This window comes from Caenorhabditis remanei, chromosome V (genome assembly GCF_010183535.1).
Source record: "Caenorhabditis remanei strain PX506 chromosome V, whole genome shotgun sequence".
NCBI lineage: Eukaryota > Metazoa > Nematoda > Chromadorea > Rhabditida > Rhabditidae > Caenorhabditis > Caenorhabditis remanei.
The window spans coordinates 15,473,691-15,501,648 of record NC_071332.1 but is presented as its reverse complement, the minus strand read 5'-3'; the positions used below and the strand labels follow the sequence as shown (position 1 = coordinate 15,501,648).

At 39.1% G+C, this 27,958-nt stretch overlaps 4 protein-coding genes across 4 annotated transcripts; all 4 read left to right on the top strand.

Moving 5' to 3' along the window:
• Window positions 1-551: 551 nt before the first annotated feature.
• GCK72_020339 (uncharacterized protein) lies at window positions 552-1,547 on the top strand (the record flags this gene model as incomplete). Its single annotated transcript, XM_003116091.2, has 1 exon — window positions 552-1,547. One exon carries the CDS (start codon window positions 552-554, stop codon window positions 1,545-1,547), a length of 996 nt encoding a protein of 331 aa, XP_003116139.2.
• Window positions 1,548-2,351: 804 nt separating this feature from the next.
• GCK72_020338 (uncharacterized protein) lies at window positions 2,352-4,346 on the top strand (the record flags this gene model as incomplete). The annotated part of the gene is made up of 11 exons (XM_053733516.1): window positions 2,352-2,390; window positions 2,464-2,550; window positions 2,603-2,692; window positions 2,861-2,997; window positions 3,049-3,143; window positions 3,193-3,268; window positions 3,315-3,424; window positions 3,473-3,669; window positions 3,716-3,836; window positions 3,884-3,969; window positions 4,017-4,346. 11 exons carry the CDS (start codon window positions 2,352-2,354, stop codon window positions 4,344-4,346), a joined length of 1,368 nt encoding a protein of 455 aa, XP_053582429.1.
• Window positions 4,347-11,832: 7,486 nt separating this feature from the next.
• On the top strand, window positions 11,833-12,876 carry GCK72_020337 (uncharacterized protein; the record flags this gene model as incomplete). The annotated part of the gene is made up of 2 exons (XM_053733515.1): window positions 11,833-11,850; window positions 12,565-12,876. The coding sequence occupies 2 exons, from the start codon at window positions 11,833-11,835 to the stop codon at window positions 12,874-12,876; spliced, it is 330 nt and encodes a 109-aa protein (XP_053582428.1).
• Window positions 12,877-20,565: 7,689 nt separating this feature from the next.
• GCK72_020336 (uncharacterized protein) lies at window positions 20,566-27,534 on the top strand (the record flags this gene model as incomplete). The annotated part of the gene is made up of 12 exons (XM_003116102.2): window positions 20,566-20,609; window positions 21,261-21,531; window positions 21,582-21,870; window positions 22,647-23,050; window positions 23,119-23,223; window positions 23,749-23,812; window positions 24,078-24,171; window positions 24,388-24,487; window positions 24,991-25,330; window positions 25,376-25,574; window positions 25,628-25,850; window positions 27,358-27,534. The coding sequence occupies 12 exons, from the start codon at window positions 20,566-20,568 to the stop codon at window positions 27,532-27,534; spliced, it is 2,310 nt and encodes a 769-aa protein (XP_003116150.1).
• Window positions 27,535-27,958: the final 424 nt, after the last annotated feature.

Genomic DNA, 27,958 nt, shown 5'->3' with positions numbered 1-27,958 from the left:
AGTTTTTGTAGAAATTGTAGATCTAGATCTTCTTTTTTGTGGTTGAAAACCTCTGTGAAAAGTTGCCGTCCGACAACTTATTCCGGTCCAAAATCCCACTATTTGCACAGTGAAAAAATGAGCAACCTTTCGACCGGTACTGTAGCTTCTCGAATAAAATCCCACAGGACATTTTTGAATCTTTCCCAATACTCGAATCTAGAATTCTTTCCTGATCATCAAACCTATTTTCCACCGTCTCTTCTTAATTCTCCCTCAAAACAAACCTTCCTGAAACCTGATTTATCTGCCTGTTCATCTTTCCTCATATTTTTGAATTATTGCGTCAGAATATTCGAAAAGAAAAAACCTGAAACGAGACGTATTTGAATTCAAAGTTCAAAAAGATAGAGGGAAGCCCCGCCCACTTTTCCGCGGAACAGGTTGCAGGAGATATATAAGGGAATCCCTCGGAATGTTCGAAGGCAACATTTTCTTTTTCTTTTTTGTGTAGATCGTATGAAAACTTGAAAACACGCTCCACCGGACATTCAAACATTCTTAATTTCCAGATGAAATCCTTCGCCATCCTCGCTTGTCTTGTCTCCACATCCACCGCCTTCTTATTCGGCGGACTTCTCGGCGGAGGCGGAGGAGGCGGAGCTTGCTGTGGAGCCCCACCACCACCACCACCAGCTCCAGCTGCCGGAGGATACGTCACCGCTCCATCAGCTCCAGCACCACTCTACCCATCAGCTCCAGCTCCAGCTATCCCATCCGGAGGGTACGCCCAGGCGCCAGGAGGGTTCGGAGGACTCGGAGGAGCCGGAGGATCTTATGCCGCTCCAGCTCTCGGAGGAGGACTCGGAGGATTCGGTGGAGCACCAGCTCAAGGAGGATATCAGGCTGCTTCAGGAGGATTTGGAGGGCTTGGAGGTGGACTCGGAGGAGGATACCAAGCAGCTCCAGCTCTTCAACTTCCAGGGTTCGGAACCCCAGCTCAAGGACTCGGAGGACTCGGAGGAGGATACCAACAAGGGCCAGCTCAAGGAGGATTTGGTGGACAACAAGGAGGAGCTCAAGGAGGATACCAATCTGGACCAGCTCAAGGAGGAGCTCAGGGAGCCCAAGGAGGATACCAACAAGGAGGAGCCCAAGGAGGATTCGCCGCCCAAGGACAACAAGCCCAGGGAGCTGGATACCAACAAGGGCCATCCCAACAAGCACCAGCTCAGGGAGCCGGATACCAAGCCCCAGCGGCCCAAGGAGCTCAAGGAGGATACCAAGCCCCAGCCGCCCAACAGGCCCCAGTCCAACAACAACAATCCGCCGGATACCAAGCATCCCAACCAGCTCAAGTGTCTGCTCCAGTGTCCCAAGGATACCAACCAGAGCAGGTCCATCCAGTCGCACCAGCTCCAACTCAAACTCAAGGATATCAAGCCGAGGCGCAAGTTCAACAACAAGTCACCGCACCAGTTGAATCAGTTCAAGCATCCGGATACCAATCTGCCGGAGCCGCCGCTCAACCACAAGCAGGAGGAGCTTATTCTCAGGGAAAGCACTAGATGAATTCATGATTCTAGGATGTGTTAATTTATTTTGAAATTTTGTCATTTTGTTTTGTGTTTGCTTTACACCAAATTTTTTTTTCTACTGCAATAAAGTACGCCGATTAACAGCCGGCGATCACCGAATAAGGTGGTTTATAAATTGTTGTTCTGTCATATTACACCCGGACGTTTTGTAACCGAGACATTTTGAAACTGGGGAAAAAGCATGTTTGTCAAGGCCCGGGTACTTTTTTTTCGCAAAAAAGTCTAATTATCGACAATCGTTCAGAAGAAGAAAATTCGAGAAGAAATTCTGAAAAAATCATAAAAAATGTTCACATTTTCTATGAAAAATTGAAAAAAATGTCAAGTCGTTTCTGGAAGTCTAAAGATTCTGCGCCTTCCATTTCATTGGTTTTATCCACGTGGTTTCGAAACGTCTCAGTTTCAGTATGGTTTCGAAGTGTCTCCCCGTCTAGTGTCTACCCAGGAACGTTTCGAAACCAGACATTTTAAAACCGAGAATACAGTTCCCGTTTATTTTTTGACCGTTATTACTATTTCAATTGTTCCCGTTTAGTGGCAAAACGTCTTGGTTTAAGAACATCCAGTATCAAAATATCCCTGTGCTTGCATCATTTAATTCTCAGCCATTTTTACGTGACCATCTTCCCCCGTACCTTTCAAAAACATACCCCATAAAAAATAAACTCCACGTGACCCTTCCTGAATTCTCTCCCCTCTCCCCCATTATCTTAACAGACACGTGTCTTTCTGAAATTTTCCGCCCAACTTTACTTCTCTATCAATCCTAGAAAAATGAGTGAGAGCAATAAGGATGACGACATTCATAGCAAGGTAACAAATCTCTTCCGTTAAAAAAGAGTCATATGTTCAGAATGTTTCAAGCGAAGAATCCCAACGATCACAGTCACCGGAGTCTTTTGTTGAATCAGGAGTTGTGTCAGAATCGACGAAAGATTTGGGAGCAACGTACTCAGATGAAGAAGACGTTAAGGTAGGAAGACTTTCCGTTATAAAACCGTCCTCCTCAATTTCAAAATGTCGAGGATGTTGGCAACTACGTGTTCTGTGCCTTCATGATGTTCGGATTCGGATCCCTCCTTCCATGGAACATGTTCCTCAATATTGCATTTGATGTGAGTACCTGACCACAGCAGTGCGAGCCGTAAGGTCGCGAAAATGCGCTCCGTCGCACAACGGTTGGCACGGTGCCAAAAAGCCAAATGCCAAATTCAAATATTTACGTTGCAGACCTTACGCTTCGCACCTCTGTGCCTGTACCGTACCTCAATAGAATTTTTCAGTACTACACAATGTTCAAGCTTCGGGAAGAGAGTGGACACGCCAATTGGTTCGCTTCGAATTTCCAAAACGCAATGACGATTTGTGCGCAGATTCCAAGTCTCGGATTCAGTGTGCTCAATATTTTTATCGCGTTGAAGTGAGAAATTTATAAAATTAAAAACTATCCCATGCTCCCTGACAATTGCAGAGGAGACCTAACTCGTCGAATGGGTACTTGTCTTCTCATTGTCCAATCCATGGTTTTCGTCACTGTCCTCTTCATCTACATCGATACCAGCAGTTGTAAGAGCACTTCCGACTTTGAAATTATTCCAATATTCTAGAATTTCAGGGATCCCAGTATTCTTCGTTGTCACCCTCATCTCTATCATTGTGTTGAACGCATCGAATGGGTTGTTTCAGAATAGGTATTTCGCGTCAAAGGCGCGCCAGACTTCAATTTTGAGAATTCAGTTTGTTCGGTCTGGCCTCTCCGTTTCCATTCAAGTATACGAATGCAGTGATTATTGGACAAAACTTTTGTGGGACCGCTGTGACTGCACTGGCAATGTTGACGAAAGCAGGTAGGGACGTTTGGTAACCAGACGTTTCTAAACTTTTTGAAATTCTAGCAAGCGATGATATCCAAATGCGTGCAAATCTCTTCTTCGGCCTATCCTCTGTCGCTGTAATTGTCTGTTATATTCTTCTGAAAGTTCTAAAAAAATTGAATTTCTACCGCAAATTCGGAGAGCTGAAACCCTCCTTGAATAGTGTCGAAGGAGAGGAGGCGAGCACTTGGTCGAATATTCGAGAAGCGTTTTCAAAGGTACGTTTCGCAACCGCTGCGTAGTTGCGAAGTGTCCTTTTTTTAGAGTAAAATGCAATTTCTCAACATTTTCCTATTGTTTTTCGTCACTCTTGCCCTATTCCCGAATGTTTGCATGTATGTGACAGATGCTAAGAAGGGCGAGAAGCACGATTTTGTGGTGTCAGGTAACATATCCGGACAGACAGACACACGAAGAGATCCCAATTTTCAGAAAAATACTTTATGGACGTTGTAGTTTTTCTTAATTTCAACTTGTTTGCATTCATCGGAAGTTTGATGGCTAACTGGGTCAGATTCGTAAGTTATTTCTCTCCTCTCTCTAGACTACAGTAACCCAATTCCAGCCGGGACCCAACACCATCTGGATCCCCGTCGTCGCCCGTTTCTGGTTCATGTTCTATTTTCCGGCTGCCAACTACAATCCGATGGATTTTGCTCGTGCCTACCCGGTCCTTTTCGGCTCCACGTGGCTCTTCGTCTTCAATATTTGCATTTTTGCTCTGACCAGTGGTTACTTGAGTTCTCTTATCATGATGTATGCACCAAGATCTCACGAGGACCCAAAAATCCAACGAATGGCTGGAATGATCGCCTCGTTCTCCTTGATTCTTGGAATCGTAGTTGGACTCAGTTTCTCGTGGCAAATTCGTCTCTTTATCACTGGTTATGCATAAATTATTTTTATTTTTGTTGTGCTGTAGAACATTTATGTACGCCAAAAGAGGCCGGCGTTTCCCGGCGGTTCCATGGTGTAGCGGTTAGCACTCAGGACTCTGAATCCTGCGACCCGAGTTCAAATCTCGGTGGGACCTATCATTTTTTGCATTCTTCGAAACTCATTTTCTGCTTACTCTCCCCCTCTAATTTGCACTGTCTAACCCGAAAAGTGTCTCGTGTGAAACATTTTCACCGTCCATTCACAAGTATCCCATTACACGCGTCTTGCACAATACCTCTTTCTCATTTCACAGCGTCTCATCCGAAAAGTGACGAGAAGCGGAAAAAGTGAACAAATTACAGAGAGGGAAAACACAAACACACTGTTCAGTATGTATTTCTAACCCGGAGAAGGACACAGAGGGGGGTCACTCACTCACTCTTTTTCATCGGGAGTGAGAAGATAGCCATCGCTTGTCTCTGTTTACACGAACAACACATATATTTCTTTTTCCCGCGAAAAAGGGAAAAAGTAGGAGGAGGAGGAACGGAAGGAGATACAAATATACACACAGCACCACGCTCATCATGATTTATTATGTATTTTCAATTTAATACCGTCTCGTTCGTCATCCGCATCGTGGAGAGAGGACGGGGAGGATCATCCGCCTCCCCCACGGCTTTAGTTGTACTAAACGGACTTCAGGATCCACATAAACACTTTATCCTTTTGATTCAAAAGTTGCAAAAAAACGATAGGTCCCACCGAGATTTGAACTCGGGTCGCAGGATTCAGAGTCCTGAGTGCTAACCACTACACCATGGAACCGACGGCCCAGAGCGATTGGGAAAGCGTAAATAAACGACGGGCGAGGGTGGCCTAGAAAGAGACGAAAGGGGAAAGAGTGATAGGAAAAGAGGAAATTTGTAGTGGCTTTTTAGTGGACTAGCTTCCCAAATCGGTTATTTCTAGTCCCTCCGTGTAAATCTAGGTTATATATCATCTAATTTCATCTTCAGAATATTCCTCTTTCGTCTTCGTCTTCCGATTTAGTTTCAATGTTTGTGCTTATCATTATACCAGGATAATCATTTCGCTCTTCTCGTTCCGATTTCTCTTCTCTTTTCACCTTTTCCCCTACACTTTCACCCTATTACATTTCCATATTCTTCTTCTTCTTTTTCTTCTTCTCATTTACTTTTTTTCCAAAAAAAGTTTGATGGAAAAGGTAGAATTGAGGAAAGGAAGGTCGTATATAGCAGGGAGAGAAAGGTATAATTCGAATTAGCATCTATTTTTTTGTCGTGACTTGAATATGTATCATTGAAAAGAATATATAAGTTTGAACGTTTAAATTGCACCTATGAAATCGTAAAATTTTTTGTTTGAACAATTGGAAGACCTCTTCTCTAGAATTCTCAAACTCTTTTTCGTTTTTTTTTTTGTTGTTTTGAATTTTAATAGCAGATTGTCAAGATTTCGTTCAGTATTTGAAGCGGTTCCCTCATTTTTCATGAATTTTTGATTTTGTTCTTTTTTTGAGTTGCGAACTGCGATGAAGCTTTTTTTAAATACTGGCATTATGAAACCGTTTTTGGTTTTCTTGTATAAAAACCAGACGTTTCAAAACCGATTTGAGAATTAAGACACTTCGAACCAGTCACAAATTTTCTAGAACAAACAAGTGTGAGAGATAGTTAATGATCTATTTTTCTAACTGTGTAGTAAAATTGTTCGGGTTCTTTATCGAAATTCAAATTTTTTCGAAGTTTTCGAATTTTTTTGAATTCTTTTCGCGAAAAATTCAAATTTTCGACTATGATTCAGAATTAGAAGAAGTCCTGAAAAATCATTTAAAATTTTAACATTTTCGATGAAAAATCGGGCCCGTACGGAGATTCTAGTAGAAACGGTCTTAACCAAAAATCTGGAATCAAGAGAATTCTGAAAAAGGTTTCAAGTTTTGGCTAGAATCTAGATGAACTGAGATACGATTTGACTTGGTTAATGTTGCCAAAAATGCAACTTCGAAATCCTAAGGTGGCAGTTTTGAAATCATATTAAGAACCCTCGCAATTCTAGCTTTCAAAATAGATAGGCTCCATCTGAAATACTTCAGAGTCAGTTTGATTTCCACCTCAATTTAATTGAAAGTCTGTTGGTTGGTAAAATAGAGAACAATTACTTTTTAAACACGGGTTAAATGCAAAAAAAAAATCGTGTGCTTATAATTTGACCTTATTCATTTTATCTTGTTTTTCTCGTTTACTAGGCCTCGAGGGCAAAAGCTAAATATAAAATTGGAATCAGCGTTTTCTAAGCTTTCAATGATATATGTCACGTCCCATAACTCCAAACTGACTCCATGATCTTCCCTAGTAAACATTCGGAACCCCTTCAACATCGAGTTACCAGTCAAATCATTACATTTGAAAACTCTAAACCCATGACCGACTTTCCCAGATTTCATTTCCAAACTTTCCACCAATCGGTGTCTAGTTTGACACCATAAATATCTCCCCCCCCCCCCTAATCCTAAAAGCAGCTGTTGCTCTCCTCCTGTACCTTCTGCTTCTTGTCCCATTCCATTCAGCCCCACCACCCACTTCGTTAACATATACATCCTCTTTTCTATCCTTCAAATAACAAGTAAACACTGATTTAGTTGTTATGAAGGAGGTGATGTAAGTACATTCATTTTGACCGTATTTACATACCCTTCTCTCTTCTCTCTTTTTCCCTTTATCTCCTTCTCTCAAGAGGGAGATGAGGTCTCTTGTCCACTCGACTTCTTTTCCCACTTAATGACCAATTCCCCCCTTTTTGACAAGAGAGAACAAGCAACTTCTCTGGGTTATCACTATTTGGTCTTCCTGGTTCACACTGTTTTTAGGTTCTTAGGGTTTTCAAAACGTTGAAGTTTTTCTCTACTGAACTCATTTCTCTGTAAATAATGGATACGCTGAAATTACGAAAATTCTGAGTTAGTTATCAGATTTTGCTCCCAATGAAAATGAAGCTAGATACAGTAGTTTTCTACTCGGAATTATGAATACCCAAACTTTTTTGTCTCGGCTCATTTTGATGCTAGAAAAATTTTGAAGACAGATTCTGAATCCTCAAGATCACTGCTTTTGAGCCACACTGGTTTGAAAAAAACAATAATTTTACAGTTGAAGATTTTTCAAAACTTCAGTTGATCGTTCATCCAGTGTCCACTCTTACGACTTATGTGTGTGAAATTCAGCTGTTTTTTCAGGTCCACTGATATCAGATTAGTAAAATGTTGGAATTTTTGTGCTCGAAGGATAGTTATACCTTCAATGCAATTAATTATGTAAACTTGCCTTAATGCCGTCAGTTTCATACTTTCGAAAATAATTTAACTTCCGTCTTTACATCTGGTTCACAGGTTCTAAACTTCAAAAAACCTAAGCCGCTGAAGGATTTCAAAACAGAGACACTTCAAAACTAAACATCTCCATTCTTAACTGTTGCGAACTAGGTCTGTCCGTTTTTGAACTACATAAGAATCTACTTGTATTGGATCTTTACCATCTGGTTAAGATTCGTACTGGTTCTCATTCGTTCTTATTCTGATGATTTTAATGCTGATTTGATTTTGGCAGTTTTTATCCGGGGCAGTTTTCGTTCGCTCTCATTAAGGTAGCACCAGCAAATGCAATGTTTCAGAAAGTCTCCATTTTACGATTCTTCGGTTTCAATATGTCTTAGTTTTTAAATATACCGTTTTGAGACGTCATGTGCCCTTCCAAAAATCTCAATCCACTTGCCACGACTCAAACACCACCACCTTTTGTGTCTTCTTCTCCCTCCACTTCTTTTTCTCTTTTCCCTTTTGAAACTCTTTGCTCAAAAACAAGGAAGCTCACCATCTTCTCTCTCAATCAACTCCGGTGCGACGAGAAAGAAAATGAAACTTGATCTCTATTGGATTCCAATAGGAAATGAAGAAAAAAAGAACTGAAGCATTTTGGAGAAGAGAGAAGCGAATGGAAGAGATAGACTAATTGCTTTCAATTCTTCCTTTTGTTATTTTCAAACGGAACGTTTCTTTTTCTGCCGTTGTTTCGTTTCTAATTGATACGTTGAACTTTTCTATTCTCTCGGCTTCTTCTTTTTTTTCGTTGTTGTTGTTTCATCTCAAATTGCATTGTTTTAGTCTATGTGGGCGGTCGATAGAATATAAACAAATCAGATATCTCTCGATGTGTGTGACATGAAAATTGGCTTGTGTTGGAGATTTATAGCTCTTTTCTGTCAAAATTTTATACAGAATTTAGTTCTAGCAGATCGTCCAGTTCACTTCCTCGCACTTCAACAAACTAGCTCAATTTTTGTCATAATTATGTATTCAGGAAATGTCTTTTGAGGGAAATCTACGAATTTTGCTCTTGCCTTTAACTTCTTTCCGAAAGTCAAAAGTTCATTTTGTTTCGAGAGTTAATCCTTCTATTTTGAGGGACCAAGGAACAATTCATTATCATTGAAAACCTGAAAATGTGACGATTCTAAAACCGTTTCCTGGACTTCGAATAGAGACAGTCCGGTTCCGCTAAATCTCACTTCAATAATCATGTATCTCGGCTCAATTCAATCTTAGACCGACGCTGAAACCAGCTTTTTAGAAAATTCTGTTTCAGCAAAATTTTCATTTTGTCTTCATTTTTCTTTCCTTCAGCTCTTATTTTTAGAAACACGGCAAGTGCAAAACTACCATATTACGAACAGAAAACAATATCGCTCTTGTCATTTTCAGAAATTTATTGGGGTTGGCTGGCCATTCTGGTCGGCCCGGATTCAAAAAATGTGCGCAGTTTTTTCAAAAAGGTTTTTGAAATTTTTATCAAAAATAGTTCAAAATCCTACAGTACCGCCCAAAAGTTTATCAACTTTGGCTGTTTTCAGTTGAAAATGACCAACTTTGAGAGTGTGTCATGGTAATACTGATTGTCGCATCAAGTAGATTTTTAATGGATCATACAAATCAAACGTAGTGCTCCATTTTTGTAGTTGACCTTTTTTAACGAGCACTCTCTAGCAAGTAATTTCTCCCTCAAATCGACCAATTTCAGTGCAAAAATAGCGCGATTTTTGAAATGTCGTCTTAAAATGACCATAACTCTCTAGGGAGTGTCCGTACAAAAAAGTTGTCAACTACAAAAATGAAGATCTACCTTTGTTCTGTATAGTTCATTAAAAATCTACTTTGTGGAACAATCAGTATTACCATGACTCACTCTCAAAGTTGGTCATTTTCAACTGAAAACAGCCAAAGTTGATAATCTTTCGGGCGGTACTGTTAGTACGCTTGAGTTTTTATCAATATTAAAAATGAAGTTGAACATTCGATTGTTTTGCAAAACAAAAAACCAAAAAAATCAAAAAATTCAAATTTTCGTACTGAAACCCTGCCCTGCTCCATCAGACTTCTTCTGTCTTCTTCCCTCAATATCACCTCGTTACCTTCCCCCCTCTCTTATTCATCCTTATTCCTTCCGCTTTTCATCCTTCTCACTCATAATTTGACAGTCAACAAGATATTAAGGAGAGAGACGAGGAGGCGGCCAGGCGGTAGCGTAAAAACAAGCTCTAACTCAAGTGCAAATAGTGCAAGGATCTAGTTTCCACGCTTTTAATTACAAAAAGTAGGGTGACGGTCGTGGTATATTGGTGTCAGATTATTTGATAATCCCAAGAGAAAAAATCTTGTCCCCGGGTTCCCAATCTAGCACAAGTCTACTGTACCTACAGTAACCTACCCAGCACGTCACTTTTCCTCGTAGACAGTTGCTCATCGCCCTTTCTGATTCATTATTTTCCCAGTTGATTTACTCATACCAAAATGTCGGCATCTCCCTCTCTCTTCTGAGTGTAAATCATTTGAATAGTCGTCGTCTCCCCTCCTGTGCACACACCTCTGACAGGGGAGTGACCCAACCTAACGATATACTCAGCTGTCATCAGTTACACATGTATATTGTCATGTGGTGGTGGAGAAGAAAAAGAAGAGAGGAGCCATCTGGTACGAAGTTTTTGGAGAGAGGTAATAAGAAAATTGTTTGGAATTTAGATCTGTTACTTAAGACATCATTGTCGTCGGTTTTACTTGTACAGTACCGTGCAATAAGATATACAATTTGGCATTTTTCAGTTCAAATTGTCCAACTTTGAGAGTGTGTCATGGTTTCACTGATTGTCTCACTAAATATATTTTTTATGTATCATACAGTTCAAAAGAAGAACTTTATTTTTGTAGTTGTCAACTTTTTTGTACGGACACTCTCTAGAGAGTTATAGTCATTTTAAGACGATAGCTCGAAAATCGCACTTTTTGCACAGAAACTTTGTCAGTACGTAACTTGTTAGGGAGTGTTCGTACAAAAAAGTTGTCAACTACAAAAATGAGGCTCTACTTTTGTTCTATTATATGATCCATTTAAAGTTTTACTTAGTAGGACAATCAGTGGTACCGTAACACCCTTCTTTTTACTTCAACTTTTCTTTAACTCATTTTTCTCATTTATTTTAAGTAAAAATTAGTCTATTATCTAGAAACTTACGCGTCTTTTTAAACAAACTGTTCATCAGTACATATAATGCTGAAAATTTCGAATTCTGATTCTAGAACCAAATTTTTTAACTTACGAAACGATTCGAGATATATTTTTTCGCCCCACCGAAACCCCATTGAGAAAAGTCTATTTTTCTCTGCGTCTCTCAATTTCCCACGCAATTTTTCTAAGTTTCGATAGGGCGCAGTTGTACGAACTTTCCCGTAATGTTAGCCAGATTTTACAAAAATTTAGTGCATTTTCCTAGATCTCTGTTAGTTTTCACAATTTCAGATTTTCAAAATTATATTCAGAATCTTTAAAATTTTCAGCTAATCATTTCTAGTTGACCTTCCATGGCATTTTGATGGCCTAGAAACCCCCTCTCTCCTAGATCCTTTACCATCATTTTTTCATTTTCATGTTCTTCATCTTCTCTCCTTACTTTTCTACTTTTTTCATTTCATTGTTCTCTTCCTCCCCTTCTTCCAAAAAGAAACTGTTACACATACTTTCCCTCTCTAAACCAGTTTCCCCTCTCTCCACCTACTGACCCATCCAAGTTCATTCCATCTCTATCGAGAGAAGGTTTGATACTCATCTCTCCTCTCCTAATTCTCTCCTAATCATTTCCTCAAATAATCCGAAAAAGTATCTCCTTAACACAGGAGCCAAAGAGTGACCCAACATGTTCAGAACGATGTTTTTTCTCGTTTTATTTGTTGAATGTATTTGAGATGGGAGGGGAAACGGACATGGGAAAAAGATCACTCCGGACCTGTTGGTTTTGACCCAATCAGTTCCTTTTTTGCGATTTTTCTTGTCAAATCTTATCGTGTTCTAACCTTTTAACGAAATTTCAAACATTTTCAGACGAACCTGCTTGAATACGAAAAGAAATGAGGAGAAGCTGAAGAGAAATTGACAATGAATCTGAATCCGCATGTGAGTTTTTTTTGCTGAAGGGGTTTCCATGGTAAAAAAAAAGTTTCTATGACTCAATTCACAATCATGATTAAGTTATCAATAGAGCAGGTATCTGAAACTATAGTCTGAAATTTCGGAGCGTAGATTTTGTGCGCTCTACTGAATGGTCTACTAATATGGGTCTTCTTTTCCTGAATGTGACAGTAGAGACATTTCGAAACTGTGATGTTACTGGCGCAGTACCGTGCAGGGATATGCGGGACTAAAAATTTCGAAAATTCAGAACTTATCCAATTTTTTGTTGGAAATTTCCGAATTATTCTTTTCGGGAATTCCTGAAATTTCGGAAACTCGGTTTCTCAAGTTTTTCATAGGCAAAAACTATAAATGTGTAGTAAAAACTAAAAATTCTGTAAATTTTGACACATGTGTGACGTTTTGGCACCGTTGGTTTTGCAGCAATTTCTTTTAATTCCGCACAAATTCCTATTTTTATCATCACGAAAATATTTGAAATATTCGGAAATTTCGGAACCAAACTTTATCCGCAAAAAGTTCTCGGAAATCGAAAATTTCCGACAGTTCCGAAAAAATTAAGGAAGTTTTCCGACAAAAACAGAACTCGAGAGACGCAAAGAAAAAAGAGGAGTTCGATAGAGCGCAGTTGTAATAACTGTGATATTCGAATAGGCTTAGTTTCAAATTGTCCCATCATTCAATTTCCATTTTCAGCTGGCCTCCACCTCGTCCACCTCGACATCTTCCACTTCCTCCGCTTCATCTTCCGAATTCCCACGTGTCAGTGTCCAATCCAGACATGCTCCTCGCCTACCCCACCACCTCTCCATAAACGGAGCAACTCAACAGACTCATCACCCAATTTACGCGTGCTCCGATGAGAATTCCTACTACGCCTCACCAATATTTCTGACACGAACGATAGACGAACCTCCGAAGAAGCCAGCGCCCACGTTGAGTCGACAATCGACGTGTCGACCGACAAGTCAGTTGTATTTGCCGAGTAAAAAGAGGAAAACTAGGTGAGTAAGGGTACGGTAGATCTTGAACGCGCGGTACGCGCTGGTGGTTTGACGCTGAAACGTAGAGAAAAAACTAAAAAAAACGCAATTAAACTCCTTCATTACTTTCCTATTTTTATCCCCTCATTTTCATATTTTTTCTCCCATAATAATTCTCATTAAATTACTCTCTCTCCCTTCCCCTCACCCAACTCAGTTCCATTTTTCCGTCATCTCACACCTTCTAATCTGATGAACATGTGGTTTTTCACCCCTAATTAGTTGTTTCTTTTTTGAAAATTGAAAGAAATCGAAAAAAAAAACTCAGTGGGGTGCCGAAAGTCGTCGCCACCAAATTTGTATCTCATTCATGGCGAGTCGTCTGGGCGCAGGAAGTGTGGGTGGGAGAGAAGAAGAAGAATAGGAATTGGGTCAGTTTTTTGAGGGAGTAGAACCAGGAAGAGAATGGGATGTTGGACTTTTAGCTAGATTTTTTGGGGTTTTTAGGTTCTGGAGATTTGTGTATGACATCTTGTGCTTTTTGACAGGTTTGAGTGTAAAAATGCACGTTTTTTGAGTCATGAGTCAAAAGTTTGGCTCAAAACCTGCATACATAACTTGGCACGGTTCAATCATCTGCATCTTCTTTCCTAACATAAGTCTCTATTCTCAATATTCCTCAATATCACCTGCAACTTTTTTTACATTTCGATTGAGCGCATTTACAAAAACCATGCTATCTTAATAGATACCTGACAGAACCTTTTGTATCTTGAGTCGTTATAAGAAGACCTCAATTGTCCATAAACTCATATTCATACACTTATGCCTCATAACTTAACTTACCGCCGTGACCTGACTACCACATTATTATAGAACATTTATCAGGCGTATCTAATACATAAGTTAGTTCAAGTAACGGGAAAAGTTCCAATTCCAATAAAAAAGCTTATTATAAAATGAAACGGTTGGGAGAGTTTCAATTTACCAAGATCGTGTATTGAATTTACGTTACGCAGATGTTTTATTCGTTCATTTAATCTAATTATTCTTCTGGTCATAGATACCCGAATATGTGGAATTCTTTCTTAACATCCCAGGCTCTCTAGACTTCTCGGTTTTCAAAACTTGTATCTAAAAGTAGTTGAAAAGCAATTTTAGTGTTTTTTCTTAGAATAAACTCTTTAAAACCGTCATTTTACCGTTAAAACCCGAAATATGAGAAGTTTTTAATGACTTTCAGACCCGCTCTGCCCGTTTTGAAGTAAGATCCAAAATTTCAAATTATTTTGAAAATGTACAGATTTTTTTTTTGAAAAAGTCTAGTTTTCAACGTAAAGTTTGGAATTCAAGAAAAAACTGACTATGTATGTATGGTAATTTAGGCACTTTTACTTTCAAGACGATTTGATACCAGACATTAAAAATGTCATATTTTGCCACCAGCAATGTTACCGAATTCTCCGTATCGAACCTCCTGGCGCCTCCAAATCTTTAAAAAAGCTTCGCTTCGAAAGTCCAATAGTTTTAGTTTACCTAAACAAAAAAGTTCCCGGAAAACCCGACAATTCCTTGAAAAACGCTGAATACCGAGTAATTTGAAATACAAAATTTTCAAGAAACCTTCTCTTCCCTTCTCCATCTTCTTATTGATGGTTATTCTGCTTCTTCATAGCTTCACCAGTTCTTCATTTCTAAGCCCAGTTTCCTTCCGTTTTTCTCGCCGTTTCTTTCTTCATTCTACTCACCGGAAGAGCCACTAATTAGCTTTCGCTCCTCCATTCCTTTCCACTTTCTTTTCTCCCCATCGCCGTCCTCTAACAGCTTCTTCATTCTTCATTTTTCAAACATTTTTTCCGCGTTTTTTACTGACTGGAATTGTCTGAAAGCTCCTGAGGAACAGCGGACGGGAAACAAGAAATTGAAAAAAAGTTTTTTGATGAAAAATGATAAGAATTATAAATCGGAAATAGGAGATGGAGGGTTTCACATTTAATAGACCGGAGGTTGTCAGTTTTTTCAGTTTTAGTACACATACACAAATTTTATGACTTGGTCTTGATACTGTAGATTAGAGTTACCAAAAAAGGAATTGTCCAATTCATGAGTTAAACCATTTCTAGACATTTCTCCAAAAGGAAAAACGTCCGAACTTTTGTTATTGCATCATCTGACTAAATTTCAAAGTAGACAGGATTCAGTTGTCAGTTTTGATGTAAGGATTAAACTATGTGTCAAAATGATTTATAGAAATCACAATTTTTGAGATTGAGGATGTAGGTACTTTATTCTGTTTCAGTCATACAGAGTCATTTTTCAATTTTTCAATAGGAAGTATATTCATGACATCACCGACCTCCAGGTTTCGGACCGTAAAAGAAAAAATGATTAGAAAAATATGACGATGATATTTTTATACTCATGTTCTGGAACAGTAAGCACTCAACATTCAAAACATGTCTCAATCACAGATTAGGAACAACATTTTTTAGATACAGTACCATTCAAAAAGTTTTTTACTTCCTGTTTTCACTGGAGAGTTAGCAAATTTTGAGAGTGGGTTTCGGTGCCACTTCTTATCGTCAATTTGGCTCAATTCCTAAACCCGGGATTTTTGAAAAACATGGGTCCTCTAGAAATCAAGCACCAGAAAGACTTTATTTCAAGGTAATCACTACTCCTAGAATTCTAAGCCTAGCAGAAAAAATATTACGACGAGGACGCTGCGAGTGTTTGACCCAGATAATTTCAGAGCGAAATCAGTGCTCTGAAACATTGAGGACCCATGTTTTTTTTTCAAGATACCCTGGATTTGGAATTGAGCCTGTCAATTTTCGAAGGAATTCAAGAACAAATCTAGACCCTCACTTTTGTACGAAATTTCTTTGAAAAGCCTCAGATCAACAACGTTATTTTACTTTCGAATCGCCATATTATTGTTCAAAAAAGTGAGATTTAGGAGCTGCATAACTTGATGGACTGTAACTACAAAAAAGAGCTCTTGGCCTACCATTCTCAAAAAATTAATCTTGTCACGGGCCGGGGTTTGAAATTCAAAAATGTTTTGAACTATAATAAATTTTGAACGAAATATTGAAATTTTTTTGATTTTTTTCCAAAAACTTCGAATTTTTTGCTATACTTCAGAATTCAATCAAAAGCTTGTTATGCATCAAGAAATTGGATTTTTTGGTGTAATATTCAAAAATGTTCAAAAAATTTGATCAAAAAATAGGTATCTTCTTGAAGCCGGGCCGAAATTTCACAAGTTTGTTGAAACCATTCAGCACTGTAGATCTGCAGTTTTCTTTCGCTTTGTTCTCACTGTGTCCCATGACTCTGACCCATTCTTTGACCTCTTTCCCCCCTTCCCTCTCCTAAAAACTTCTGATCCATACCCAAAAAACTCCACATTGATCTTGTTTCTGATCCTTTCTAATCTCCCGTCACTCTTCTTTTCTTTTGGTGTGAAACTTTGCGTGACAATGCCATATTCTTCTTCTCCTCCTTGTTCATGCCCATCTTCTTCTTCTGAATTCAGATGAACATTGAGTCTTTTTCTCTCACTTGTTCCCACTTGTATTCTCAAGAAACAAAAGAAAAGAGGGGAGATGCTCCTTCAATAAAATTCACATTTCGCAAAATAAAAAAATAAATAAAAAGAAAAAGAAGGAACCAAAAACTCTATTAAATTTTATGATTCCTCTTTCTTCCAGGAGCAGCAATATAAACTTTTTTTGCTCGAAAGAAAAGTTGTTCTCCGTGACGTGCTCCTGGGAGCAGGTTGATTTGCTCCCGCGAGCCAATCTGTCCTCCACTAACATATGTCTTCTTTCTTCTTTTTTTCCCATCCCGCCAATCGAAAAAATCTCGAAATTAATCATTTGACAAGCTTCTTTCTCTCTTGTTTTCATCCGTTTTTTTGCTACTTTTGATTTTTTTTTCTCTCTTTTTTTCTATTGTTCGTAGTATCTCAAGTTCTGAACAGAGTTGACTCGGGTTACGGGATAAAAGAAAAAAAGAAGATCATTTTTCGAATGTGACGTAAATATCAGGAAGAGGAAACGGAGAAATGAGATAAAATGTTACAAGAAGAAAGAAAATAGAAATCACGAAGCAGGTGTTCAAAATCAGGCTGCGGTTTTTTTCCAATTTTTTTGTTCTGTAAAAATTTTGAGGTAGACTTACAGTTTTTTTAAATGATTTTTTGATTTCTGCTCTCAGGACAAGATTCTACAATTGAGATTAGATCACCTCGAGACTAATAGTCTAGATTTTCAGATAGTGAGATCTTTGGAATTTCTTCCACAGAATCAGATTTGACTCTACGCATTCTTCTGTCCGGATTTTTGATTACAATAATTTTTTGGGTGATCAAAAAAAAAGTGATCGAGATTCGGTACTGCCCTATTCAAAACTGCTCGAAATCCAACTTTTATGAATCAGGATCGAATTACTAAACGCTATATCAAATCCATTAGACCCTATTCAGATGGTTCTGGTAGTTCTGATTTGTACCACTTCAATTTTGGATAGTTTTTATTTAGGGCCGCCCATTTTTGCCAATTTCCAGTATGAAATTGGGCTTTGACGTCTCTGAACTTTTTATGATGAGTTTTAGTTTCAGTTTATAACTCATTATAAGTTTTAGTCCAACTGTTGGCACGGCAGGTGCAAATACTGAACACTTCCCAGTTATCCCAAAAATTCCATGTTTTATGTTCTCGTCTTTAAAAAATTACTGACTCCTACTGACTCTTGTTTATCACTGATTGTGAGATTCCGGATCTGCTACTCAAGAAGTTCCGAAACATTCCGAAACAATTCCAATCATTTGTACCTGAGTCTATTTTGATTTTAGACAAAAATCGAATCCACTGTGGGAACAACTTTAGTTTCTGATTTCTAAACGTTTGTTTTCTGAAATTCCAATACAACATTGACTGACTTGATCATACCTCATTTATTTCGATTTTTACAAAATCTTTTACTCAGCCTTCCGAGAAAACTGTCCACATCTTTTTATGTTTTCTTTTTCTGTAAATCTATTGAATTCTCAATTCCTTGCTTTTCGGCCAAAGGCAAAATGTCAAAAAACTAGAAAAAAATGACCAAAAAGTTACTAACCTGACTTTTGGGACAGTTGATGCAACATATTGGGTACCGAGATGCACTATTTGAGGTCGAGATTCTAAAAATGTAGTAAATTACGTAGAAAATAGTGTAAACTAGCTAAAAACAGCAAACGTTGAGCATAAAAGTTACTAATGCACCATGTTGAGGGTTAAGTACATCATATAGAGATATATTGACTGAAAATATTGAAAATTGATAAAATTCAGATGGTAAATGGTAGTGGATGGTAATAACTTTCTAACCATATTCTTTTTTCTGAAGTTCCAATTCAGCATGTACTAAAAAATACCTTCATCCCGTTTTTTACCCCTGGAAAATAGCATTCCTCCCTCCTTCATTTCATTTTTCGTCTCATAAACATCTAAAAACCAATTTGTGACGCTTCCCCCCATCCAAAGAGTCAAAAATGCTATTGTTTATATCTGTTTGTCCCCAAAAGAAGTCATTTTCTTCTGTCTAGTTACGCGACTCGTCTCCCCCACCAATTTTGTTTTAAAACTTTTGGATTAGCGCCTCGTCTCTTAGGCGAGTACTATACACACATACACACCAACCGTCTCATTTTCGTATGTGTTGGTCAAAAAGAATAACATTTTGAGACTTTATTTTTCTTTGGTTTGTTGCTGCCTTTTCGGAAAAGTACAAAATGTTGGGTACCGTAGGTCCACATATTCATACTTGCAAATTTTCAAGACCCTTCAAGAAACGGTACCTATTTTTTACCAAATTTTACACTGAAAAATTCAATTTTTTGATTCATAGTTAGCTTTTGATCGAATTCTGAAATATAGTCAAAAATTCAACGTTCTCGGAAAAAATTTCAAATTTCTGTTCAAAATTTAGTTCAAAATAATTTTCCCCAGGGCTGTCCGGGCCGTGAAAATTTTCGTCGTGGCCCGGTCCGGTCCGTTGCAAGTTTGCACATATTGCGTGGGATAAGCATAAAGATCAGAGCGGTCACTCAACATTCTGTATTCCTTGTTTGCAGAATATTGTGTCTGACTTTTCGGGGTGAAGAAACATTGACTTATTGTACCGTTGGGAGTAGAGTAGTAAGTTGAAATGGAGAAGAAGAAGGAGGCGTTTATTTTCGTGTTGAAAAGAAACATATTTTCGGCGCAGATTTTTTGGAAGTGGAGGAGGGAAGGGGGAGAGTTCAGGGTACATAGAATCATAGCGCTTCTGATAGAACAAAATTTATTTCGATTTTCAGCAAGACATTTTTAGTGAAAAATAGTTTCACAAAACCTCTCTTGACGCTATTTTATTCAGTTTCCGACGAGTACTACCCCCGACTCTTACGACACCCACTATAAATAAATTCCTACATTTCTAATATTAGCTCAGCACGGCTCTTACAACTGCGCTCCACCGAAATGCCCTTGAAAAATGTCTCTTTTCTCTGAGTTTCTCAATTTCGCACACAATTTTCTTCGGTTTCGGTTGGGCGCGGTTGTAAGAATTTCCTGAACCGATTAGACTCAATTTCATTTATTTTTCAGTTTTTCGGTATTCTGAACTTTTATACAGTAGGTTGTTAACTTCCGCAGTTTTCAGTGCGTTCTTGTCCCACAGTTCCACGTTTTGTAGAAATTGTAGATCAAACCTCGAGATTTACTGTTCTTGTCGACTACTTTTTAGTCCAGAATCTCCCTGATCATCAAAATTCCAGTGTGAGATTTTCGAGATGTAAAAGTTGAAAGACTGTACCTTTTCAGGGAGTTCTTGTACAAAAAGTTGTTAACTGGAAAAATGAAGCTCTACCTTTGTTCTGTATGGTTCATTGAAAATCTACTTGATGCCACAATCAGTATTACCATGACACACTCTCAAAGTTGGTCATTTTCAACTGAAAACAGCCAAAGTTGATAACCTTTTGGGCGGTACTGTATGTACGCTTGAGTTTTTATCAATATTAAAAACGTAGACCAAATTGTACATCTTACTGCACGGTACTGTAGTTCCATTGAAACACTGCCAGCTCAGTGATTTTTTTTTCAAAATTTTCAATTACTTCAAATTTAAAAAGGAACATATTCAAACCTATATCATCTAGTTACTTAACTATCTCTACCATTCCAAAAATGGATCCGACCTCCTCCCCCCTCCGCTCCCCAATTTGACCTATTGTTTGATTATACCCGGATAGACTCCGTTTACGCCTGTCAAATCTTTTCTCCGTATTTATCATCCCCCTTCTCCTTTTTCTTCTTCTTCATACCCTACTACCACCACCATCTAACTCATTTCCTTGTTTTTCTCTCCCTTATTTGACCCCTCTTTTTCTGTTTTTTCCCGTTTCTTAATATTACTCCCTCGACGGCTCTAATAAATATTCTTTTCCGTTTTTTTGCTCCTCATCCGACTTCCCCCCGACTATCCCGACAACTCACATAGAAGAAAAGAAAACGAAGAAACATCCGGTTTTGGTTTCGGAATAACATGTTCGGTTGAGAAGACGAAGAAAAACTAGAAGACAGACAGATTTCTTGTTATTCATCCTCTTTCACTTTTTCTGCGCTCGTTTTGTCGCCTTATCAAGAGAGTCGACACTGTTGTGGATTGAGATTCTCGACGAATGAAGCCCGAGAATGGAGCCGCGCCTTGGCACCCGGCCAAAAGGTTTACAAAGATAGAGGGGGTGGAGTTCTGGTCCTTAAAACTGCTCCAGTTTGAAATAATACTAAAATGCAGGGATAAAACCGTGCGAGCTAGACCTGATACCAATAGAAGCTGACGACAGAACAGTCCGATGCTTTTAGTTGGTTCTAGCTCGTATCAGTTTTAATACGGGCGGTTCTGACTGGTCGTTTTAGAACCATTAAAAACTGAAATATGTAAAATCTGGAAAATCTGAAACTAGACATTTGGAAACTCAGAAATCTTTGTTGGTTTGGTTTTGAAACGTCTGGTTGAAACACTAAATCTTTGGAGACGCGGCTTTCAAACGATCTATAAATTTGGTCACAGGTACTTTCGACTACATGGAGTCCATTTCTCCCATTAAAACCGGATAAATGTCTCTGCGAGCCGAGTTATAAGCTCTCAAACTTTACTTATGGTCAAGCTTTTTCACATGAAATTCTAAATCGGCAGCATACCGCGTCTCCAAAGACTTGCTTTGTCAGAGCCGAGTATTTCACCAAATATGACCCGTACTGGTTCTAATAGCACACCCCGCTCAGCGTGCAATAAAAAATCATAACGTTCAGTTAGATAATTCCCCCAGCACTACCAATACCTATAACTCTTCCCAATATTTTCAATTTTCAGGAGCTGCCTGGGCCGGCTAACCACTCTCGAAACCCTCCTGCTCGTCTTCCTTGGCCTCCTCATCACCGCTCTTCTCTCTGTGTTATTTCTGTGGTTATGGGTACTTGACGGTTACAAAACGTTCACTGACGGTCGTCCAATATATCCACAACCATTCGAAAACTCATCGGTGGCCGTCGATCGATCGGCAAAAAATCATAATGATGTGGTGTGCACGTCACGAGAATGTGTACGTCTAGCCGGCTTTTTGGCTGAAAATTTGAATTCAAAAGTGAGTTTTTATTTGTTAATAACAGGCATCTCAAGTAAAATAGTTTTCAGATAGATCCGTGTGAAGATTTCTACGAATTCGCGTGCGGTAACTACGGATTGAACAAGAATCTACCGGCTAACAAACCACTTCGTCATACGATTAGTGATGTGCAATCACGACTGAACAAACAGGTCAAATCGATGCTTCAATCTCCGATTTCACAAAATGAAAAGTCATGGGACAAGTTGGCGAAAGGATATTATCAGAAGTGTTTGGATGAGGAGGAATTGGAGGCGACTGGCGTCGAGGCGATGAGGGATATTTCGAAGAGAATTGGAGGGTGGCCAACTTTGGAAGGTAGGAAATAGTCTGGGTATCTGAAATTATCAACCTTGTAATTTTTCTATTCATTTAAAGAAAAAATTGTAGGAATTGGGCAGGTTATGGCTCCTCAAAATGGTAATTTTTAAATGAAAACTGTGTGAAAAATCTGTGCAGCCATAAGTAGTTCAGTTTCAGCATTGAAATGTTTTTGACTACGGAAATACAAATAATCAGTAAGTTCTGAATTGCTGAAATTACGCGCTTTATTTTTATAGTTGACAAATTTTTTTGTACGATCCCTACAAATAGAGATAGGGTCTGAGCAAGCGGTCTAGCTATAGCTAGAATCTTTAAAGTTGGTAATACTTCAGAAACTGAAAATTTCTATGACAGCTTGCAAGAATCTCAAAGTTGTCAACTACCTATATTTGGTTAATCTACTCGCTATTGGCATCATTTCTGCATACTTGTCAACCGAATCGAAGGCCGACACTGATAGACGCGTAACTCGCTTCAAACTGGGTTTCAAGAGCTGTAAATATAGCAAAATTAAGCTCCCAGCGAGATCTATAACTGTGAATTAGTGTGTGTCCTCAGAATTTGTTTCTCGAGAGATTTCTCGAAAATTTCTCGAAACGGTCTCGAAGACACATATTGCTGTGAACTACTACCGGCCAATATGGAAAAATTTTTGGCCATTTCCGCGTTTTCCAGCATTTTGTTCCAGCTCGTAGTAAGTCACAGCCATACATTTCGCCGAGATCTACATTTTGGTAAAATCCTTTTAAAAAATTCTTTCTCGTTTCCAGGCGACAAATGGCAAGAATGGACGCATTCCTGGGAAGAACAACTCGCCCTGGTGCTCAACCTCACTGGTGTCAACGCAGTGATTCTTGAGATGGCTGTAACCCACGATCCCTCAAATTCCAGTCGAAGTGTCATAGAGCTCGACCAACCAAAATGGGGAGCCGGATCCCGTTATCCATATCTCTCCGGAGCCAATGATCCAATGCTCCGTAACTACACAACACTCATGAAATTGACTGCAGTGGCACTGGGTGCTGATCCTGCAGTGGCAGATCGAGAGATGAACGAGGCGATGGAATTTGAGTTGAAACTTGTGAATTTTTCTGCGGATGATATGATTCGGAGGGATCCAGAGAGAGGAAACAATCGATTCGAATTGTGGCAGTTGAAGAGTGTCTTTCCATTCGTGAGATTTTCATTTTGAGCCCCTGAATTTTTAAGAAGTTTAAAATGAATGAAAAAAAAGAGTTTCAGATAAATTTCGAGAAGTATCTGAAAACAGTCTTCAAGGAGTTGGTAGATTTGTCGCCGAACCATACAGTGATTGTCAGAGAGATTGATTATTTTGTTGGAATTCAGGTAGGACTTGTAATTAGTCTGGAGGAACCAACTTAGAGTGCAGTAAGATACACAATTTGGTTTTTTTCAGTCGAAAACGGCCAACTTTGAGAGGGTGTTACGGTATCATTGATTGTCCCACCAAACAAAACTTTTAATCGATCATACAGAACAAAGGTAGAGCTTCATTTTTGTAGTTGACAGTTTTTTCACACGAGCACTCCCTAGAAAGTTACATATCGACTAAAGTAATTTTTCCCTCAAATCGTCCAGTGCAAAATAAAATGGTTTTTGAGCTGTCACCTTAAAACCACCATAACTGTTTAGGGAGTGTCCGTACAAATAAGTCGTCCACTACAAAAATGGAGCTCTACCTTTGTTCTGTATGGTTTATACATAATTTACTTTGTGGGACAATCAGTGATACCGTAACACCCTCTCAAAGTAGTTTATTTTCCACTTAAAAAATATCAAATTGTATATCTTACTGCACTGTACTGTATGGTCTCTATCCAGGGCCCAAAATTCAAAACTATCAATTTCCAGCACGTGCTCCAATCCACACCGAAACGAGTCCTCGCCAACTACATCTCGTGGCGACTGGTCCAAGGTGGGCCTACCGGAGACTATTTCAGTATGTTTCGTCTGGTAAAACTCACTCACCGTTTTCTAGTATTTCCTCTTTTCTCCTTTGTACTTTTCTAACAATTTGTCTTTTTTCTCTCATAATTTTCAGCTTCTACTTCTCCAAATTCTAATGAAAAAAAACTGTGACGTGAGGTTGTGTCTTCCAGATGAAACGTACTGTTTTATTGTGTCCGTTGTCTCTGCTGAAAATTCAGTCATAACTTAACTAATCATTTAATTTTTGTCAGGTTTCTCACCATTTTTACCGCCAACCGCCCGAGAGCCGTTCTACCAATTCAAGGCGAATCAGACTGGAATGTTCAATAGCCCACCACCGGATAGGTGAGTAGAGTAGCATTTTGAAATTTATATGACTCTAATGCTGAGGTCGTGGGGATTCTGAATCAATTTATCAAATTTTTCTGGGTTCAAAACGAACAAAGTTGCAAGAACATGACCAAAGTTTCTGATACTTTCAGAATCAACATTTGAAAACAGATATGGAATTCTCATGACTTTTGCTTTTACACATTTCAAAGTCATTCTGTATTTTTTCAGATGGGAAGACTGTGTAACTTTATCAGTGATCATGATGGATATGCCAGTCGGAAGGTTATTCGTTGAAAATTTCTTCGAGAAAGAGAGAGCGATGAATAAGGTTTGTCAAGGGATATCAGTGAGGTGGAAATACTATACATAAAGCGGATGGACTAGAAAAATCTGATTGGAAGCTAGGCCACCGTGGGAGTGAGCAACCGCGCTCTATCGAGCAGGAAAACATTATTACGTTAGAGCGCGGATGCTGATACCTTGTTTATAGGGCAGCTTGAAAAATAGAGTTTCTCACAATTTTGTCAGAAAAGTCGCGCTCCACAGACATTTCAAAAAAAATTGGTTTGTGAAGAGATTCCGTTAGAAGGATGGGTCATGGAGTCAGTTTTGAAGATATGGGACGTGACCTATATTATTCGAAAGCTGAGAAAACGCCAATTCCAAATATAAATTCAGTTTTTGCCCTTGAGGCCTGGTATACGAGAAAAACGGGGCCAAACTATGAAAAAGATAAAGCATTCTCCTTACTTCTCTGAAACGCGAAAGTTGTTTGCTTTATTTGGCGTGGCCTATTTTAAGCATAGAAACTAAATCCCCTCTTTTTCCCAGATGACTGAACTAACTTCCTATCTAAAAAACGAGTTCATAAAACAACTACATGTCCTCGATTGGATGGATGAAACAACTCGTCGTCGAGCCATTTCGAAAGCCAACATGATCGAATACAAATCAGGTTTTCCAATGGTTTTATTCAACGACACCTGGATGGAAAAGAACTGGGGAATGGTGATAAAACCAAGGGAGTACCTCTTGCATCTCACGATTCGAGTGAAGTTGGTCAGATTCACCGAAGAGTTGCTTCGTCTCGATCAACCATTGGATAGATCGATGTGGTTCCAGAGTCCCGCCCAGGTGGATGCTTACTACGCTCCGAATAATAATGAAATGAGTGAGTGAAGATAATGTTACAAGCTAGACCCACCCCTTTTTGCAGTCTTCCCCGCCGGCATAATGCAATTCCCGTTCCTAACTTTGGGTGTCCCCAACTACATCACGTATGGAATGGTTGGAGCAGTCATTGGACATGAGGTATCCCATGCTTTCGATGACCAAGGTGGACAATACGATGAGTTGGGAAATCTCAATGATTGGTGGGATGCTGAGACGGAGGAGAAGTTTATCGAGAAGACCAGGTACCACTCCCTTGTAACACACCAACCATCTAGAGCATTAAATTAAATTCCAGATGTTTCGTCCGCCAGTATGAAAACGTGCACGTCGTTGAGGCGGACATTCATCTCAACGGTCAGCTGAGTCTTGGAGAGAATATTGCCGATAACGGAGGTGTGAAGACGGCATTCAATGCTTATAAGGCCTGGAAATCAAATACAACGGGCATCAGTGAGCCAGCGTTGCCTGGGTTCCAGAATTTCACCAGTCAGCAGATGTTCTTTTTGGCTTATGCTAATGTGAGTTTACTTTGAGGGATATGGTTACTGTAAATAGAACTCTAAACTTTCTTAACCGTCAGTTTCCTGGCGCGCGCTCGGCGGGTTGTAATATAGTCAATTGTCCTGTAACTTCTGTAAATAACTGTGCCACAATACCGTAAATGGAAATTTTGTTGAAATTTTTATATTCACACATTTTTGTACGATCTAGGGGGCAACTCAATTGAGCTAGACATGTCTCGTCGAGCCTTAAAAGCAGACTTGCAACGGGCCGGGCCGGGCCGGAATGAAAATTTCTAGGGCCCGGCCCGGCCCGGTGGGCCCGGAAGTTCAGTACTGAAAAAAATTCAAAATTTTTTTTCGAAAATTTCCCGATTTTTTTTGAAAAATATTTCTTAAAAACAATTTTTTGTAGGTTTCGAAGGGTTTTGAAAAATATACTTGAGGAAAAATATGAAAAATTTTCAGAAAATAAATTTTTGGACAAAAAATTGTAGTGAAAAAAGTTCAAAAATTCAAATCCGGCCCGATCGGGCCGGGCCGGGCCGGGCCAAAACCGGGCCGGGCCGGCCCGGAATTTTGCAAGTCTGCTTAAAAGAGCTCATATGAAAATATTGTCAACTACAAAAATCAACATCTAGAATAGAACTTAGTCATAACCAAGTTAGTTTAAAACACTGATCATCCGTGACATCGCAGTGGGCTCTCGAATTTAAGCAAATCCTACAAATCTCTAAATGCTCGGAAAATGTTCCAAACATCCTCATAATGAGGACCTCATTGCATCAGTTGTCATGGCACAGCATCAGTTTTAAACTTGATACATTACGCAAGTCTAGACATTCATTTTTGTACAACTTTGACAACTTTTTTGCACGACGCCTCCGAATGGTTGAACAAGGGGCGGAACCAAAATTTTCTGATTATTGAGAGTCCGCGCTTTTTCTTTTCATATCTCACTAGGGGGGCATAGTACAAAAAACTAATCAACTACTAAAATAAAGATTTAGATGTTAAATAAAAACCGTCAAAAGCTGAAAATTGTAGCTGCTTATCTGAAATTTCAACTGACTTCTGAAACTTCGGGTCGCTGTAAGAATTTCAGCGTCAGTTAATACTCCTAGTTGCTACTCAGTCATTTTTCCCTAGCATTGAAACTGAGCCAGTATTTTTGTGAGTAGTTTTGCACTGTTTTTTGCAGTTTCGTGATTGAAAATAGGTCAGAAGACAGGCGGATTGTACCAGCAAAACTCATCAAGATTCTGGAGCAGATGTAGGAAGTCCTGGAAACCAGATTATCTGAGAACTCAAGTCGCAGTGTCATTGACCTACGATGCAGATTTCATATTATTTATAGTGACCTCAATCGTCTGTTACACTGACAAAATTTTTTGATTACAGTGTCAAATATCGTCGGTTACAGTGACCAAAATAAGGAAAATCAGTGATCCAACATCTTTTGAAACAAAACTCCGTATCCCCCACCCGAGAGTCGCTACTCATCCAAATCCATTATCTATTTCAGAACTGGTGTTCCCTGGTCCGTCCGAAACACTACATCCAAATAATCCTAACAGACGTGCATGCTCCATCCAAGTATCGCGCAATGATACCACTCCAAAACCGTCCAGAATTCGCGAAAGCCTTCCAATGTCCTATTGGATCTCCGATGAATCCCGAAAGGAAATGCCAAGTTTGGTAGTTTTTTCTCTATTTTCTTTTTGTGTTTTTTGTAAATTTCTCTGTCATTAGACTCCGCCCACTTTCAACATGAGAAGTGGGCGGAGTCTCTCTCTACCCCCACTCGCAACCGGTTTTCTCAATGTGCAACATTTTTAAAAATTTCCCAAAAATTTGAATTTCCCGCCAAAAAGTTTTCGTCCCCCTCCGCTTTACTTCCTCCCTCCCCACCCCACCACTTGCCCCCCGAGTGTCCGTTTTTTCTGAAAATTTCTAGTTTTTCTCTGCTTCGATACCTGAAAATCGCTTCCCTTGATCTCATTATTTCTATCTCCAAAGTTTTCTGAAAAATAATAAATAAATAATACATTTGATTTAAAAAAAACCAATGTCATTTATTGAGTGTTTGAGTCTGAGATGAATGAAATGTGAGCAGTTAAAAGAGG